Below are 16,923 nucleotides of genomic sequence, written 5' to 3' on the forward strand. Positions count from 1 at the left end.
GTCGGCAACCTTTCAGAAGTGCTGTGCCGAGTCTTCATTTATTCACTCTAATTTAAGGTTTCGCGTGCCAGTCATACATGTTAACGTTTTTAGAAGGTCTCTTTCTATAAGTCTATAATATAGAACTAAACTATTGTTGTATGTAAAGTAAATAAGATTTTTTAAATGTTTAAGAAGCTTCAATTAAAATTAAATTAAAATGCAGAGCCCCCTGGACTAGTGGCCAGGACCCGGGCAGTGTGAGTGCCACTGAAAATCAGTTCGCGTGCCGCCTTCGGCACGTGTGCCATAGGTTGCCTACCCCTGTCCTAAAGGCACAGTGGATACAGTACAGGTATAAAGTAACAGTCACAAGGCTCTAAGCATGTCCCCCATTACTATAGTACCAAGCGCCTCACAATCTTTAATGGATTCAGCTTCACAGCATGACGCAGGGCTATTATCCCTGCTGCACACACGGGGAACTGAGCAGCGGTGGCTCCAGGCACCAGCTCTCCAAGCGCGTGCCTGGGGCAGCAAGCCGCGGGGGGCGCCCTGTCGGTCCCTGTGAGGGTGGCAGTCAGGCAACCTTCGGTGGCATGCCTGCGGGAGGTCCACCGGTCCCGCGGATTCGGCGGCAATTCGGCAGTGGGTACGCCAAAGCCGCGGGACCGGCAGACCTCCCGCAGGCACGTCGCCGAAGGCAGCCCGCCTGCTGTGCTTGGGGCAGCAAAAAAGCTAGAGCCGCCCCTGGAACTGAGGCACAGAGAGACTAAGGGATTTGCCCAAGGTCACACAGGGAGTACCTGTGGTGGAGCAGAGAATCAAACCGCAATTGTCTCAGTCCCAGACTAGCGCCCAACCAGATCCAAAGTCCTCTAAAGTTCAAAAGTGTTTGGATCAGGAGTTTTGCCTGAATGCCTCTCAATGCTGAGCATGAGCATGTAGCAAACAGGGCAGGTGGTTACTTACTGCTGTCGGCTGCCATGCCTTGGGGAGCGGGCTGAAGGAGGTATGTGTGTAGATAAGGTGTGTAATTATGAACATAGCATGTGGTATGTTCTCAGGTACCCTGACATTGATGGACAGTTCCTGATCGCCACTTTCTCTCTGTGATCCCTTGACCTTGCATTCCACTCTACCAAGGCTGCATTATCACGCCTGGCAGTACAAAGCAAGAAGTTACCCAAGAGGAAGGGAAGTTTTGCCTGTGTGTGAGTGAGTAGCAAGAGCTGGAATTGCTGCCATGCTGCAAGTTTCTCTTGAGAGGTAGGAGGTCTGGTGTCATAGTACTCACTGCCCGGGGGGGTACAGGCAGGAGTGGGCATCCCTTTGAGCATTCAGCTGCATGGCTTAACAGACCTTCCTTCCAAGAGAGCAAGGGGGACAAAGGGTTTTGTTATTTCTCCAACAGTGAGGCTTTGTTCAGCTTTGCTTGGAAAGCAGGAGCACTAAGTCAGCAGACAGCATGGCCTTAGCACTCCCACATGAGTGCTGAGAGGTGGGGTTTCTCCGCTCTTGTCTCTGCCCTGGGCAAGAGAACAACTGGTACAAGGCACTTTAAGAGTAGCTTCACCATCTGGGAGGGAGGCGGGTCCCTGGAGGAGAAGGGCTTCTGAAGGGGCCGGCCGTGGGATTCAGTGAAGGTTTAGTCTGTCCTGAGATGTGCAGCTGCTGCAAGGAGATCAGTTTTGGTGCCTGTGAAGAGAAAAAACAAGCAAGCCGCCACTATTACAACAAACAAACAAACACCCACAAAAACCAGTGACTGTGGAGGTATAAATCTCTTCATGAGCAACACTGACATCCTGTCATTGAACATTTCGCAGAGGCAGCTAAGATTTCAGCTGGGGAAACACCGTGCCACAGCATCAAGAGACAACACCTGCGCCCCCCCTTGCCTTCCACAGTAATTGCTTTGCACCATGGGAAATGGCATGAACAAGGTAAAAATAAACACGCTGAGACACTAGTTTTGTGGGTCTCTGTTCTCTCTGAGACAGGCTTTTCAGAGCTTTTAGGGTGTGAGGTCTCTTTATTGGACTCCATTTCTTGGAAAGCAAGAGCCAGGTGCCACTTCATGTTAGATTTCAGGGCACCCTTGTGTATGCTTAATTTTACAGTGAAATCTATTTAAGGGACCAGCTAAAACCAGCTCCTCTGGTAGAAGTGGGTCTTTAACTACACGTTGAGCAAAGCTGGACAAGGAACCACATGGGGATTCTTTAGAGGTCATGCAAGTCAGTAGGCGAGGTCCTTCGCACAGGTCTGGAGTGTCAGTAAGGGTTCTAAGCAGCTGTGATACTACCCTAGGAAGACAGCGATAAGTAGACAGACGACAGAGCTGATCAATGGTGATCCTGGGATTCCTCCCCAGGAGATTACAGCAGTGCCGCCAGCAGGTCAGTGCACGGCCCAGGACATTACCCTGTGAAGGTGAAAGGAAAGTTGTACACCTCCTTAGAGAACTAGATGAGATAAACACATAACAAGAGATCTGTAAGGCGTGAGCTTTGTACTGCCCCACTCGGCTGCTCAGCATTCCCAGTAGCAGCTGCTCTAACACCACGGTCTTTGCTGTATACAGTATCCAGGGCATAGCTTATCGGAGAGGGCAGCCACTGTTTCCCCTTCAGTGAAGTTTTCCCAAGTTGCAAGGAAGTGACTTTATTTGCCTGTGTAAGAACCTCCACTCTTAATCCATTAAAGCATTCTCTCTCTCTGCGCTATCACTGCACGGCAAAGAGCTTTGTGATATTTTGGATGAAGGATGCAATATATCAAAGCTATTGCATTTCACGGAGGAGTAGGACTGAATGAGGCACGTTGTTGTGTAATAAGGACATTCCTGGATACATAGCTACTGCAGTTTCCCCTTTAGACGTGTCCTTGCACTACAGCAATCTCTTAGCATCTAATTTCTATGACAGTTGAAAGTTAGTTTGTTAAAGGCACATTGCCGATATAAATTTGATCCAAATTTTAAATGTTTTAAAAAAACTCTTATGAACGATGAGGTCAATAGAAACATTTCCAAATGTACTTTAAAAAAAAAGTGAAACTGTAGTTTTAAGCTTTCCCCTGCAGTGTTTGCAAACCAACCACTGAAGCATCAAGAACTTGAAACTGACTATAAACAAGTCAAATGCTCAACTACAAAATGGGGAATAACTGGCTAGGTGGTCATACTGCTGAAAAGTATCTGGAGGTTAGACCACAAACTGAATATGAGTTGTCAATGTGATGCAGCTGCAAAAAAAGGCTAATATGATTTTGGTGTGTATTAACAGGAGCATTGTATGTAAGACACAGGAGGTAATTGTCTCACTGTACTCAGCACTGGTGAGGCCTCAGCTGGAGTATTGTGTCCAATTCTGGGGCACCACAATTTAGGAAGGATGTGAACAAATTGGAAAGAGTCCAGAGGAGAGCATCAAAAAAGATCAAAGGTTTAGAAAACCTGACCTATGAGAAAAGGTTAAAAAAACTGGGCATGTTTAGTCTTGAGAAAAGAAGACTGAAGGACAATCTGATCACAGTCTTCCATATGTTAAGGGCCATTTTAAAGAGGGCGGTGATCAATTGTTCTCCATGTCCACTGAAGGTAGGACAAGAAGTAATGGGCTTAATCTGCAGAAAGGGGCATTTTAGGTTAGACATCAGGAAAAACTTTCTAACTGTAAGGGTAGTTAAGCTCTGGAACAGGCTTCCAAGGGAGGTCATGGAAGATCATTGGAAGCTTTTAAAAACAAGTTGTACAAACACCTGTCAGGGATGGTCTAGCTTTATTTGATGCCTTGCATGGTGTCAAGTATCAGGGGGTAGCCGTGTTAGTCTGTATCTGCACCTTAAGGTGCCACCAGACTCCTTGTTGTTTTTGTAGCTTTATTTGGTCCTGCCACAGCACAGGGGGCTGGACTCAATGACTTCGAGGTCTCATCCAACCTTACATTTCTATGAAAAGTGAAAACAACTCCATTAGTTTTCATTGATGAAGCTGAGAGAAATGTAAAAATGTAAACAAAGAAGGTGTGAGTACACTGAATTTTTAAACATCTCACTTCTAATAGTCGAAGGTGCTATTAATAAGGGAGGTAAAGAAATGTTTGTTTCCAACCTATGGTTTAGAGAAGTTCATTCTGTCCCTAACAAAATTAAGTCTGCAACAGATGTCTTCTCACTATGGGAAATAGCAGTAGGTAGATTACTGGAATTGAGTAATTGTGGGAATTAAAGTATTTAAAACGTTAGGACCAGATTTTCAGACAGTTTAGGTGCACAATTGCATGTGCAAAATGTGCACCTCATTTGAATGCACAATTACCATGATTGCATGCACAGATTAGACATGCAGTTATGTTCCTAAATTCTGTGACAAACTGGCCTGCTATTCTTGTGTTGGGAACAAGTTTTCTTCAGAAGAAAAAGAAAGAAAAGGAAGGATTTCTTATAGGACTGGCACTATTTGCCTAAATGGAGGAGGGAGCGTGATCTAGTGATCGGAGCAGGGGACTGCTGGAGTCTGTCCCTGATTGTGCCACTGACTTCATAGTTGGCCTTGGGCAAGTCCTGTAACTTCTGTGCCTTATTATATCCCCGTTTTAGAGATGGGGAAACTATGCCCTAATTCCCCAGGGTCTGAGGTTTAATTGATAAATGACTTTTGAGGTTCTCGGATGAAAAGCACTAGCAAACTGCAAATTGTTGTTAATTATTAATGATTATTTAAAAAAGCAACAGCAGTTTCCCAGAGTCACATCCTTCCGGCTCCAAGGGCCAAATTCTGCGTTTACGTCCATTCTGTGGTTCTAAATGTGATGCCATTCCACATGAGTCAGTAAGGTTGCACAGATTTAACTGGGGGCAAAATGTATCCAGTAGTATCTTTGGGCCAATAAGCGCGGGGGGGGGAAGAGAGGGAGAGGGTGTTCTTTAAGTGACTGTTAGAGATCTAAGACAGACCATAGGGAACAGATGTTTTCCTCCTTCCCATTTATGGGCTTGTTGACGTGATTCATGCCATTGTTCTTACTGGAGCTGATCCTGCCAGGCACTGAGGAGCCCGTTCTCTGAATGGCACGTTGTGGAATTAGCAAGTTGTAAGATGTGCTCCGACCTCCAGGGACGGTACGGGCTGCTAGCCCTCCTTACACAGGAGACCCTTCTCACGGGTCCATGGACGCAACCAGAGTCAAAGCAGGACCCTCACGATATTTGAGCCACCATGCGCACTCTCTCTCCTCACAGGAATCGCTTTAGTGACTTCACTGGCAGGGGAGTGGGCAGGGGTCCAGGAAGGGGGAGGGTTGGTGGTGCAGAGTGGTGGTTTCCTTTGTTTGTTTTGGTTCTTCTTGGCTTGGCTTCCTCTCTGTCTGAATGCTGGATCGGGGCGGGGGGGGGGGGGGGAAGAAGGGATGCAACACACCAGGAGTTGCCCTCTTTCAGGCTGAATCTTCTCTTTTGTGTCCTGCAGGTTCTCCCTGGACTTTACCTTGGGAACTTCATAGGTGAGCTGCACTGCTGAGAGCACCCAGAGAACTGTCTGAGCTGGGACGTTACCGATAGTCTGTGTTGCGTGATGTGCATGTAGTCCTCTGCCCCACTGTCCCCCATTACGAGGGAGCCTTGTTCTCTCCAGGCCCGGACAATACTGTGCGTGCTTATTTAGACCAGAAGCACTGGTATCGAAGTGATTACTATCCTGAGAGGTGACATCCATAGGAGCTGGAGATGCTCAACTACACAACTTGTCCTACAGAAGACAGGGACGTTCAGGGATTGTTCCGTGCTGCGTGGACGTGGGAGAGAGATTTCTCCCTGATTCGGTCAGGATTAAGAAGCGCCGTCATATCTCGTTAAGCTCTCTGTGCTCCTGGGTCACTCTGTCATAGGCATCGTCACCATCGTGGCAAGCAGAGAGGCGTCAGCACCCCCTGCAAGAATTCCTTCCTCTGACTTCCTGATTCTTGCATTTAACTCAAGTGCCAAATCCTCACCTGCCTACCTCTGCTCTCCTCTCTCCTCTCTCCTATTCCCTTTTCTCCATCTGTCACTCTTCCCCTGGTGCTTGCGAGAAGCGCTCTCCCCCTTGTCCACGCAAGGGTCTCTCGCCTCACCTGCTTTATTCCCCAGTGTGATCAGTATTCTCAGCCCGCTGCAGGGGTGGGATAGGAAATGGTGGTGCCCAGAGAGAGGAGTAAAAAGCTAGACAGGTAGGAGGGGCTCTCGTTCAATTCGGGGGATGTGAACCACAGCTGTGAGGAAGACAGAGCTGATGATGTTGGGGAGCAAGGTGACAGTCAGGACAAGCACACAAAGGGTTAAAGAGCACCAAACTGACTCTGGGCATCATGACGTAGTACCACACATGTGTGACTCCGAGTGTCTTGCGTTCCAACACCACGGCTCTGCCTCTCCCGCTCTGACACAACATCTTGATACCAGCTATAAATATCACAGCATTGGGGGTGGCAATTCTTCTGCCCTACAGACAACTAGCAGTAGACAGGGAAACCTGTTAGCTCATGCAGTGTGCCAATGGTCACCTGCTTCCCCTCTGGCGAATAGTGTCAGAAACCCCGCTGGCCGCCTGCTGCAAAATATCAGTGTGTGGTGTTTGCAGGCATTGTGTTTCTCTACAATGACGATGGCACATGAGCAACAGAGTGTAACCATTTATTGCCACAGGTTCAGAGTGGGAGATCCGGGAAGGGAAAACAAGACAATTCTTCCTCTTGTTCCCCCTTACGGGCCTCAGTAACTCATAGGATCTCAGGATTTACAGGTGGAAGAGGCCTAGTCAGTGAATGAGGCCATGCCCCTGCCAGGAGAGGATACAGTGGAATCTCCATCCTTAGAGGTTTTTAAGGCCTGGCTTGACAAAGCCCTGGCTGGGATGATTTAGTGGGTGTTGGTCCTGCTTTGAGCAAGGGGTTGGACTAGATGACCTCCTGAGGTCTCTTCCAACCCTAATCTTCTATGATTCTATGATACAGTCCCCTCAATAGAGGATGCATCCGATAGGACACTCAGTTGTCTCAAGAAGACCATTGACTTTGTTTCTGTGCATTAAGACAGGCAGTTCACTGGCTGAAAAGCCTTCTCGGAAGCCTTTGTCCAATGCACAGGGGATTCGAGAGTAGTTTGGACCAAGACTCCGAAAGGCAGTGAGAACACAGATTCCTGACCAGCATGAGGGATTACAACAGGGGAAGCACAGATTCATAGATTTAAAGGTGAGAAAGGGACCATTATGATTGTCTAGTCTGACCCCCTTTATATCACAGGCTAGAGAATTTCACCAGTTACCCTGTACTGAGCCCAATATCTACAGCAGACAGCATCCAGAATACTCAGACTCCAGGTTAACCAGAAAGGTTAAAGCAAGTCCAAGGCCTGCTACATTCAGTCTTGGACTGGTGCCACAAAAGCACTGCTCAACCAAGAAATTGGGGGTCATGGGATAGATTTAAAGTTCAATAGCTTGTGAACTGCCAGAGCTAGAGACATGTTTTCCAACTGAAAGCATCCTCTGTCCCTGGTAGGTCACAAAACACTGGACATTAAAATCATATCAGTCTAAGAACCAGCATTCTGACTGCCAGCCCCCCATACTAAGGTAATACAAACAGATAAAGGGATGGGTAGCTCTTGCTCTCCCCTCCACCCCCCTTGAATTCTGACATGGAGCGGCTCTCTTCGATCCTCTATTGTATTAAATATTTATATAATGCCATTAGCACACGGTGCTTGAGAACTACAAGCCAATGTTTTATACCACTTGAACATTTAGAATCCCAAAGCTTTGAGATGGGAAAAGGCAGTGCCTAACTAGCAGCTTGCAAACTAACAGCTGCTAAAATCATAAGAGAAAAACCTGCTGCAAAGATGCTTAGTTGGCCAGACCAGCATGCTCACCTTCCAGAAGATTAACCCTAGTCCTGAACTAATGACCAGAACCACAACATGCTGAGACCTGTTAGAGAAGCTAGACCCCTGGTCTGTAGGAAAGGGGAGGACCCAGGAATCCTCATTCAGGTCGGTACAATTCAGAAGATGACAAATGCAACAAAGCTAGTTGAGCGTATGTCCGGAGACTTGGGGAACAATCGTCAGTTGTTCAGGCAGACTGGGCCACTCTCAGACATCCTGTAAGTGGGTGCAGCGCCATTGCTGCAGTTAATGGGTGGGGTAAACTGCGCATGCAGCAAGACAAGCTGCTAGTATTTATGGTATGTTTGCATGTGAGGGAAGAGTGTGTTCCTTCATGTGGGAGCATTTGGATGTGTGTCTGCTGCAAGCAGGTATGTGAATGTATTTGCAGGTGTGTTTGCACACATTTTTCCAAGCATGTGTTCATTATGCTGTGGCATGTTGGTGTGTGTTTGAATTCATTCAGGTGTGAGCAGGCAGGGTATGTGTTCATTTAGGGAGGTGTCTTTTGGTGTAACCTGTGTGCGCATGCATAGAGATTTATAGGTTGTTTTCATCGGTGGCAGCATTTGCTCACCTGCGGTGTGTATGGGCACCTGTGTGTGTATGTGTGTATAATGCAGCTATGTGTTTCTATGCAGCAAGGTGTGTGCATGCTTATTTGTCTGCAGGGGTGTGGCAGGCATGCTTGGCGGACGTGTAAGAACTAAGTACATACTAGAATCTCATTGGGTTTTTCCTTCTTTCAGATGCCAAAGATTTGGAGCAACTGAGCAGGAATAAGATCACTCACATTATTTCAATCCATGAATCTCCCCAGCCACTACTGCAGGTAGGTACCTAAGCCCCTAACATCACCCCTCTGCCTTCTGCTCATCCACTCGCCCCTAACATCCTCCTTCTCCCTCAAGAAAAAAAGCCGCAGTGATAGCTACCCCCCCTTCTATAGTCTCAAAGGAACTGGGCTGCTCCTTCGGCCTTCCTGTGGATACAGCCCCCAAATCCAAGAGTCACAAAGATATGCTCAGAAAACAAAATGATCAGGGACTGTCTGCTCTTTGGCCTGAGTTAGAGATCTCTGTGTCCTCATCTCTGTTTATCCCGTCGCTATCCGAAGTCACCGCTTTCCTTCCCTGATCACTCATTCCTTGGTCTGCCTTCCCAGGTGCATAGTGGACATGGCTCCTTGGACTCTGGAAGCATTTTCAGGAGCAGAGGGAGGTGGTATTTGCTTTACTGTGGTGGGACTGCTGGGGTTGGGGTAGGGAAGTAGTAACTCAAGCGCTAAAGGAGAAGTGCCTTTGTAGAGTGAGCAGCTCTGGGGCAGCCCTTTGGGAAAATAAGACCTTCTGATCTCTCGGGGGTCCTAAGTTTGACCTGTACATTTTATGCATTTCAGGAAATGACTTATCTTCGCATTCCTCTGCCAGATACACCCGAGGCCAACATGTAAGTGCCAAGCCAAGGCTGTTCCAGAATCAGAGTCATAGGGAACCTTGGAGCTTGCAGGACAAACTGGGGGATAGGCACTCACTGCACTGCTGAGGCCTCAAACCAGCTGTCTCAGGTGGACACTCAGGATGGCACCTTGCAGGAGAGTCCTGTAGGATGAAACAATCATACCATGCTGCTGGGACGGCGTGACAGTCACAGTGCAACATCCTGCCTGAGCTTAGTTTGAGAGGTGCCACAAGCTAGTTACAGGTTTCAGAGCAGCAGCCGTGTTAGTCTGTATCCGCAAAAAGAACAGGAGAACTTGTGGCACCTTAGAGACTAACAAATTTATTTGAGCATAAGCTTTCGTGGGCTACAGCCCACTTCATCAGATGCATCAAATGGAACATATAGTAAGAAGATATATATACACATACAGAGAACATGAAAAGGTGGTCTTAGAGTTGGTATGGCAACTTCCACTTTTTCATGTTCTCTGTATGTGTATATATCTTCTTACTATATGTTCCATTCGATGCATCTGACGAAGTGGGCTGTAGCCCACGACAGCTTATGCTCAAATAAATGTGTTAGTCTCTAAGCTAGTTACAGGCTCCCTAAAATCAGGATGGGTGGCAGCCCGGTTACGGCACCACGAGAGAATCCAGTGGCCACAGACCACCGCGAGGGAGGGGTAGCATGCTTAGCTGGATAAGAGGGGGGCTGGGGGAGAAGGGGGAAAGGGTCACACTTTGGAGGCATAAATAACAGAGCAGGGCTGTGCGGCCCTGTGTAATGCACCCGGCACTAACAGAGGGCTCAAGCAGACAAGCTGTCTGAGGCCAGAGATTGGCTCATTTTCAGTAAGTCCTGGGAATAGATTCTAGGATTCTAGGACTGGAAGGGACCTCGAGAGGTCATCGAGTCCAGTCCCCTGCCCGCATGGCAGGACCAAATACTGTCTAGACCATCCCTGATAGACATTTATCTAACCTACTCTTAAATATCTCCAGAGATGGAGATTCCACAACCTCCCTAGGCAATTTATTCCAGTGTTTAACCACCCTGACAGTTAGGAACTTTTTCCTAATGTCCAACCTAGACCTCCCTTGCTGCAGTTTAAGCCCATTGCTTCTTGTTCTATCCTCAGAGGCTAAAGTGAACAAGTTTTCTCCCTCCTCCTTATGACACCCTTTTAGATACCTGAAAACTGCTATCATGTCCCCTCTCAGTCTTCTCTTTTCCAAACTAAGCAAACCCAATTCTTTCAGCCTTGCTTCATAGGTCATGTTCTCAAGACCTTTAATCATTCTTGTTGCTCTTCTCTGGACCCTTTCCAATTTCTCCACATCTTTCTTGAAATGCGGTGCCCAGAACTGGACACAATACTCCAGCTGAGGCCTAACCAGAGCAGAGTAGAGCGGAAGAATGACTTCTCGTGTCTTGCTCACAACACACCTGTTAATACATCCCAGAATCACGTTTGCTTTTTTTGCAACAGCATCACACTGTTGACTCATATTTAGCTTGTGGTCCACTATAACCCCTAGATCCCTTTCTGCCGTACTCCTTCCTAGACAGTCTCTTCCCATTCTGTATGTGTGAAACTGATTTTTTCTTCCTAAGTGGAGCACTTTGCATTTGTCTTTGTTAAACTTCATCCTGTTTAACTCAGACCATTTCTCCAATTTGTCCAGATCATTTTGAATTATGACCCTGTCCTCCAAAGCAGTTGCAATCCCTCCCAGTTTGGTATCATCCGCAAACTTAATAATCGTACTTTCTATACCAATATCTAAGTCGTTAATGAAGATATTGAACAGAGCCGGTCCCAAAACAGACCCCTGCGGAACCCCACTCGTTATGCCTTTCCAGCAGGATTGGGAACCATTTAATAACAACTCTCTGAGTACGGTTATCCAGCCAGTTATGCACCCACCTTATAGTAGCCCCATCTAAATTGTATTTGCCTAGTTTGTCGATAAGATAAACTTATCGACAAAGTGCTTCTCAGTCCTCGGCTGTGCCTACTGGACTGGTGAGTAGAGCCCGGGTGCCCTCCGGAAGCCTGGCAGCTGCTGCTTTGGAGTCCTGTGCTGCAGGGGGCGTTGAATAGCCAGGGGCATCAGCCCCCCAGCACGGCTACTTCTTCTGGAAGCCCCGATGCCCCAGGCTGTTAAATCAGTAGCTGTGAATGGTGCCTAGGAAAGGAGCCGTGATCACTATTTTACTTTGCTCACCTTGCCCTGCGCGCCATGGGGACACCTGCGGCTCCTGGTAAGATCCTATTGCACAGCCTGGAGTCTTCATTCTATTTTATTTTTCCTGCTAGCAAGAAGCACTTTAAAGAATGTATCAGTTTTATCCACTACTGTCGCCTGCATGGAGGGAACTGCCTTGTTCACTGGTAATGCTCCCTTCCAATGACCCTCGCGCGGCATTCTCCCAAGTACAGTGCACTGGGGAACTGGACTGGGCAGCAGAGTCCCCAGAAGGCCCGTGCTTTGTAGAAAACAGACCGCACATGCTGGGCTGCAGCTTACGAACCAAAGCAAGTGTGCTGACGGGCTCTGGCTGGGCCCTGGGGTGGTGCCTGGAGTCAGAGATCAGGCGAGTGTCTCCCCAGCCCAGCTTGATTTAAGGATGCCATTGGGTTAGGGAACTGTTTACCAAGCAGAAAGGGCAGCATTAGCTTCAATTGTAATGGGGAGGAAGAGGAACCGATTTGGGGGCAGGATTCCAGGAAGTGGCTCATGTTTTCACTTCTTCTAGGGGCTGTAATGTTTGTATAGAGCTAACTGAGGTCATGGTGGAAGTGCCCCGTCTCCAGGAGAAGAAATTCTCTAAGGAGGAACTGAAATAGCCATGAAGAAAGAAGGAGCGCATGGTGGTGGGGGTGCCCCTGGGCTTGAAGGAGGATGGCTGTGAGTGCGGGTGGGGGCGAGGAAGAAACAGCAAAATCAAGGTCCTGATTTTCCCCCCTTTCTGACTCCAGCCTTGCGGGGATCTCCCGGAGCACCACCATTGTTGTCGCCTATGTCATGGCCGTGACGGAGCTAAGCTGGCAAGAGGTATTGCAGGCGGTAAGAGCAGTGCGACCGATTGCCAATCCCAACCCCGGCTTCAAGCAGCAGCTGGAGGAGTTCGGTCACGGCCCTGCACGAAAGGTGAGCGCAGAAGGCTGCGTATTGCCATGGTAACTGCGGTCAGTCCTTATATAGCGCTTCCTAGGCACTGCGCAAGCCCAGGGGGAGAAGGACTCAGAATCCAGAGCGGGACCTGGATCCCCAAAGAGCAAGGGAGAGCTTGGAACCGAGAGAGAGACTAGAAGGTCATTAGAAAGAGACGGATCAAGACGTGGGATCTAATGGTGGGGGAAGGCATCAGAGAGATCTATAATCCCCCACAGAAAGAGATGGGCTGTCCTGAGAGAGATTCCCAATGAGAGAGCCACACAATCCACCCTCCTTCCAAACACAGCATATGGCCAGGCCACCAGGGCTAGCACCTCGCCAGGCCTATAGGCAGGGGCGGCTCTATGTATTTTGCTGCCCCAAACACGGCAGTCTTCGGCGGCACGCCTGCGGGAGGTCCGCCGGTCCCGCGCCTTCGGCGTACCCGCCACAGAATTGCCGCCGAAACCCCGGGACCGGCGGACCTCCTGCAGGCATGCCACTGAAGGCAGCCTGACTGCCACCCTCACGGCGACTGTCGGGCCGCCCCCCACGGCTTGCCGCCCCAGGCACGCGCTTGGTGCGCTGGTACCTGGAGCCGCCCCTGCCTATAGGACCCAAACTCCTGCCTGTAGCTTGGATCAGGTCCCCACCAGGTCACTGTAGCACTCATCGCCTGCTTGACCATTCTGCACTGCCCTGCCACTTCATTCCTATTGGTCACTCACATGGCCACAAGCACAAACCAGGGGTATGTTCCTTGCCCCATTTAACGGGACAACCTAGGTAATTACAGGCCTGTTCGCCTGACATCGATCCCAGGCAAGGTAGTGGAGCTGCTGATACAGGGCTCGATTAATAAAGAATAAAGGAAGGTATTGTAATTAATGCAAGCAACGTGGGTTTATGGAAATAGATTCTGTCAAACTAATATATATACTTCTGTAAGGCATTTGACTTGGTATCAAATGATGTTTTGATTAAAAAACTACAACGATATAAAATTAACATGGCACATATTAAATGGATTAAATACTGGCTACTGATAGGTCTCAAAATGTAATTGTAAATGGGGAATAGTCATCCAGTCGGTATGTTTACAGTGGGGTCCCACAGGGATTGGTTCTTGGCCCTATGCTATTTAACATTTTTATCAGTGACCTGGAAGAAAACATAAAATCATCACTGATAAAGTTTGCAGATGACACAAAAATTGGGGGAGTGATAAATAACGGAGAACAGGTCACTGATTCAGAGCAATCTGGATCACTTGGTAAACTGGGTGCAAGCAAACAATATGCATTTTAATATGGCCAAATGGATATGTATTCATCTAGGAACAAAGAACACTGGCCACGCTGCCAGGATGGAGGACTCTATCCTGGGAAGTAGTGACTCTGATGGTGGATAATCAACTGAACATGAGCTCCCAGAGTGCCACTGTGGCCAAAAGAGCGAACCTGGGATGCATAAACAGGGGAATCTTGAGCAGGAGCAGAGGGGATATTTTACCTCTGTGTTTGGCACGGATGTAACTGCTGCTGGAATCCTGTGTCCAGTTCTGGTGCCCACAATTCAAGAAGGCTGTTGACAAATTAGAGGCAGTTCAGAGAAGAGCCATGCAAATGTTTCAAGGATTAGAAAACACAGTTTAGAGAGAGAGATTGAAGGAGCTCAGTCTATTCAGCTTAAGAAAGCTTAAGGGGTGGCTTGACTACAGTCTACAAGTACCTACATGGGTAACAAATATTTAATAATGCTCTCGTCAGTCTAGCAGAGCAAGGTCTAACACGATGCACTGGCTGGAAGTGGAAGCTAGACACATTCAGACTGGAAATAAGGTGTAGATTTTTGACAGTGAGGGTAATTAGCCATTGGAAAAATTTACCAAGGCTTGTGGTGGATTTTCCATCTCTGACCATTTTAAAAGCATGATTAGATGTTTTTCTAAAAGATCTGCTCTGGGAATGATTTTGGGGACGTTTCAAGTAGAAGGTCAGACTAGATGATCAGAATGGTCCCTTTTGGCCTTGCCATCTGGGAACCTATCAACATCGGGGCACTCCTCTGAGTGGCACTCAGCTCCCTGCTCTCTGAGGGAGGCAGGAAGATCAAGGAGGCCCAATCCTTGGACTGACTGAGGCAGAGGTGGGGCCAGCAGGGACACGTGGAGCTCCCACATCACCAGCATCTTGAAGAGGGTAGATAGGAAAAGAGAAAGCAAAGCAGGAGAGACCGAATCCTAATCAATTCTGTGGAGCGGTACACTCTCCCCCTCCTCCAGTACCGTGCATATCGCCTCTCGGCCTCCCTTGCATCAAATGTTGCAGGATCACCAATTCCCAGGACTTTGGATTTCTGTCCATTTGAAATATGGCACCTGCAGCAGCCCAAGCTGGGTTATTGGTTTGCTCCTGACGGCAAAGGAAAAGCACCACCTACAGAACCATCAACACCTGTTACACCTCAATATATCCTGGAGGTTTTCCATCTAAATACTGAGCCAATACATTTCCCTTTACAGGGGCCAGTTCCTCAGGTGGTGCAAATCAGTATCACTATTGGCTTCCATTGAGCTACCCAGATTTATACCAGATGAGGATCTGGCCCATAACATGTAGCTCAGTGCGAGAGAGAGACAGGAGAGAGGTCTGGGAGCCCCATGAGAGGAGAATAGGCCACAGTATATTACAGCACATGTTCAGCCTCAGGAATTCTGCACCTTGTGACACAGCTGAATAGGGCCATCACAAACCTCTGAAGCACCTGGCATTGGCCACTGTTGGGAAACAGGATATTAGGCTAAATGGACCATTGGTCTGACCCAGCATGGCCGTTCTTATGTTCTCCTTGCACCTGCAGATTCACAGACACTTGGAGCAGAGATATGGAGCCGACACTTTCAATGACGAGGAGGAGATAAGGCTCCTGCTTCCAGCAGACGGAGAAGGCACATCCAGGACAGATGGACCCCTGCAGGGACTGGTGCCAAGGAGCAGAGACATCAAGAACACAGTCCCCTTTCTGCTGCGAGTGAAGCAGACGTTCTCCTGCATCCCCACCTGTTTGAAGTGAGTCCAGCTGAGGCACAGAGAGGAGGGACGCGAGGCATTCTGGGAAAGTGCATAGCCTAACATATCAGACTGGCAAACGCCAAGGCCTGGAAAGGGACATCCCTGCTATTGTATGTCAGGGGAGAGGTATGGTCCAGTGGCGCAATCACAGGCCTGGGAGCCAGGAACTCCTGGGTTCCCATCCAAGCTCTGTAGTCTTCCTCTGTGGCCTTGGGAAAGTCACCTAACATCTGCCTCAGTTTCCCCATCTAAAGTGTGGGGGGTTAATGCTTACGTTTCTATTTCCCAGGCTGCTGTGAGGGTTGGTTAGTAAATATACAAAGGGCACTGGGAGGGTTAGACGTGCTGACTATCATCATTAGTGAACAGAAGGGCCTTGAGCCCTGGCTTACTGAGTGCTACAGATCAGCTGTGCAGGAGGGGATTTTCCTGCTGCCAAGAGCCTGGGTTGGAAAGTACCAGCCAGGGATGGACTTCGGCAGCAAATTGTAATACTTCAATAAATGCTGCACTGAACCCATAAAAATACAATAAAGCGTGGGGGGATGTCTCTTTATAGATGAGACTTTTTCATCAGCAAGTGGTTTCCACTGTCCGGGGCATTGTATAAGAAGTGTGTGTGTGTTTTCCATTAGACCCAGTACACCAGCCAGGAGACAGCTCTCATGCAGGCAAAGGTCCAACTGTAGGCAACAGTGAATGGTGTGTTAACAGGGTTGCACTACGTTTCCCCTGATCCTGGTGTGGTCTCCCACAGGGGGCAAATAATAGTTAACACTGGGCCAGGTATTGCTAGAGCTGAATATTAAGCCATTTTGTTTGAAGACATTTTACATACTTATTTCTTAATAAACGTCTCGTCAGTGCAGAGTTTTCTGTACATTTCAGCCCAGGGCAGAGTTGGATCTGAAAAAGGGGGTGTGCTGGTTGGGGAAGGCTGGGAGTGAGCAAGGCTCTCTGGAGCCAGAAAGAGCCTTTGGGAGTATGTAACATCCCTGCCACCGACGCTCCCGCGCGCGCGGCTGCAGAGAGTGGACTAGGACATTCATTATTAATGCGTACTGCTAATGTATGTACACTGTGCCTAATGTGCACCAGGTGCTTTGCAGAGCAAATAAAGAGACAAAATCTCTGCCTTGAAGAGCTTACACAGCCCACGGCCCCAGTCCCACAGGGAGCTTCACCCACAAGAACCTCTGCATCTGCAGAGAGCTCCATGGACATCAGAGGAGACAGTGCAGGCACGGGGCTCTGTCTGCACAGAGCTCGGGATCAGAGCCTGACATCATTCCAGCTGTTTTGGACATTAAAGTTAATAAATTAGCGTAAAA

General features: G+C 48.4%; 1 protein-coding gene across 1 annotated transcript; it reads left to right on the forward strand.

Annotated features, from left to right (window-relative positions):
- Window positions 1-1,730: 1,730 nt before the first annotated feature.
- On the forward strand, window positions 1,731-16,390 carry DUSP15 (dual specificity phosphatase 15). The gene is made up of 7 exons (XM_024200939.2): window positions 1,731-1,925; window positions 5,453-5,486; window positions 8,661-8,743; window positions 9,311-9,360; window positions 11,678-11,752; window positions 12,341-12,512; window positions 15,381-16,390. Exons 1-7 carry the CDS (start codon window positions 1,905-1,907, stop codon window positions 15,591-15,593), a joined length of 648 nt encoding a protein of 215 aa, XP_024056707.1. The 5' UTR covers window positions 1,731-1,904; the 3' UTR covers window positions 15,594-16,390.
- Window positions 16,391-16,923: the final 533 nt, after the last annotated feature.

Source organism: Terrapene carolina, unplaced genomic scaffold (genome assembly GCF_002925995.2).
Source record: "Terrapene carolina triunguis isolate 2854851 unplaced genomic scaffold, T_m_triunguis-2.0 Scaffold130, whole genome shotgun sequence".
In the NCBI taxonomy this organism is placed as follows: Eukaryota; Metazoa; Chordata; order Testudines; family Emydidae; genus Terrapene; species Terrapene triunguis.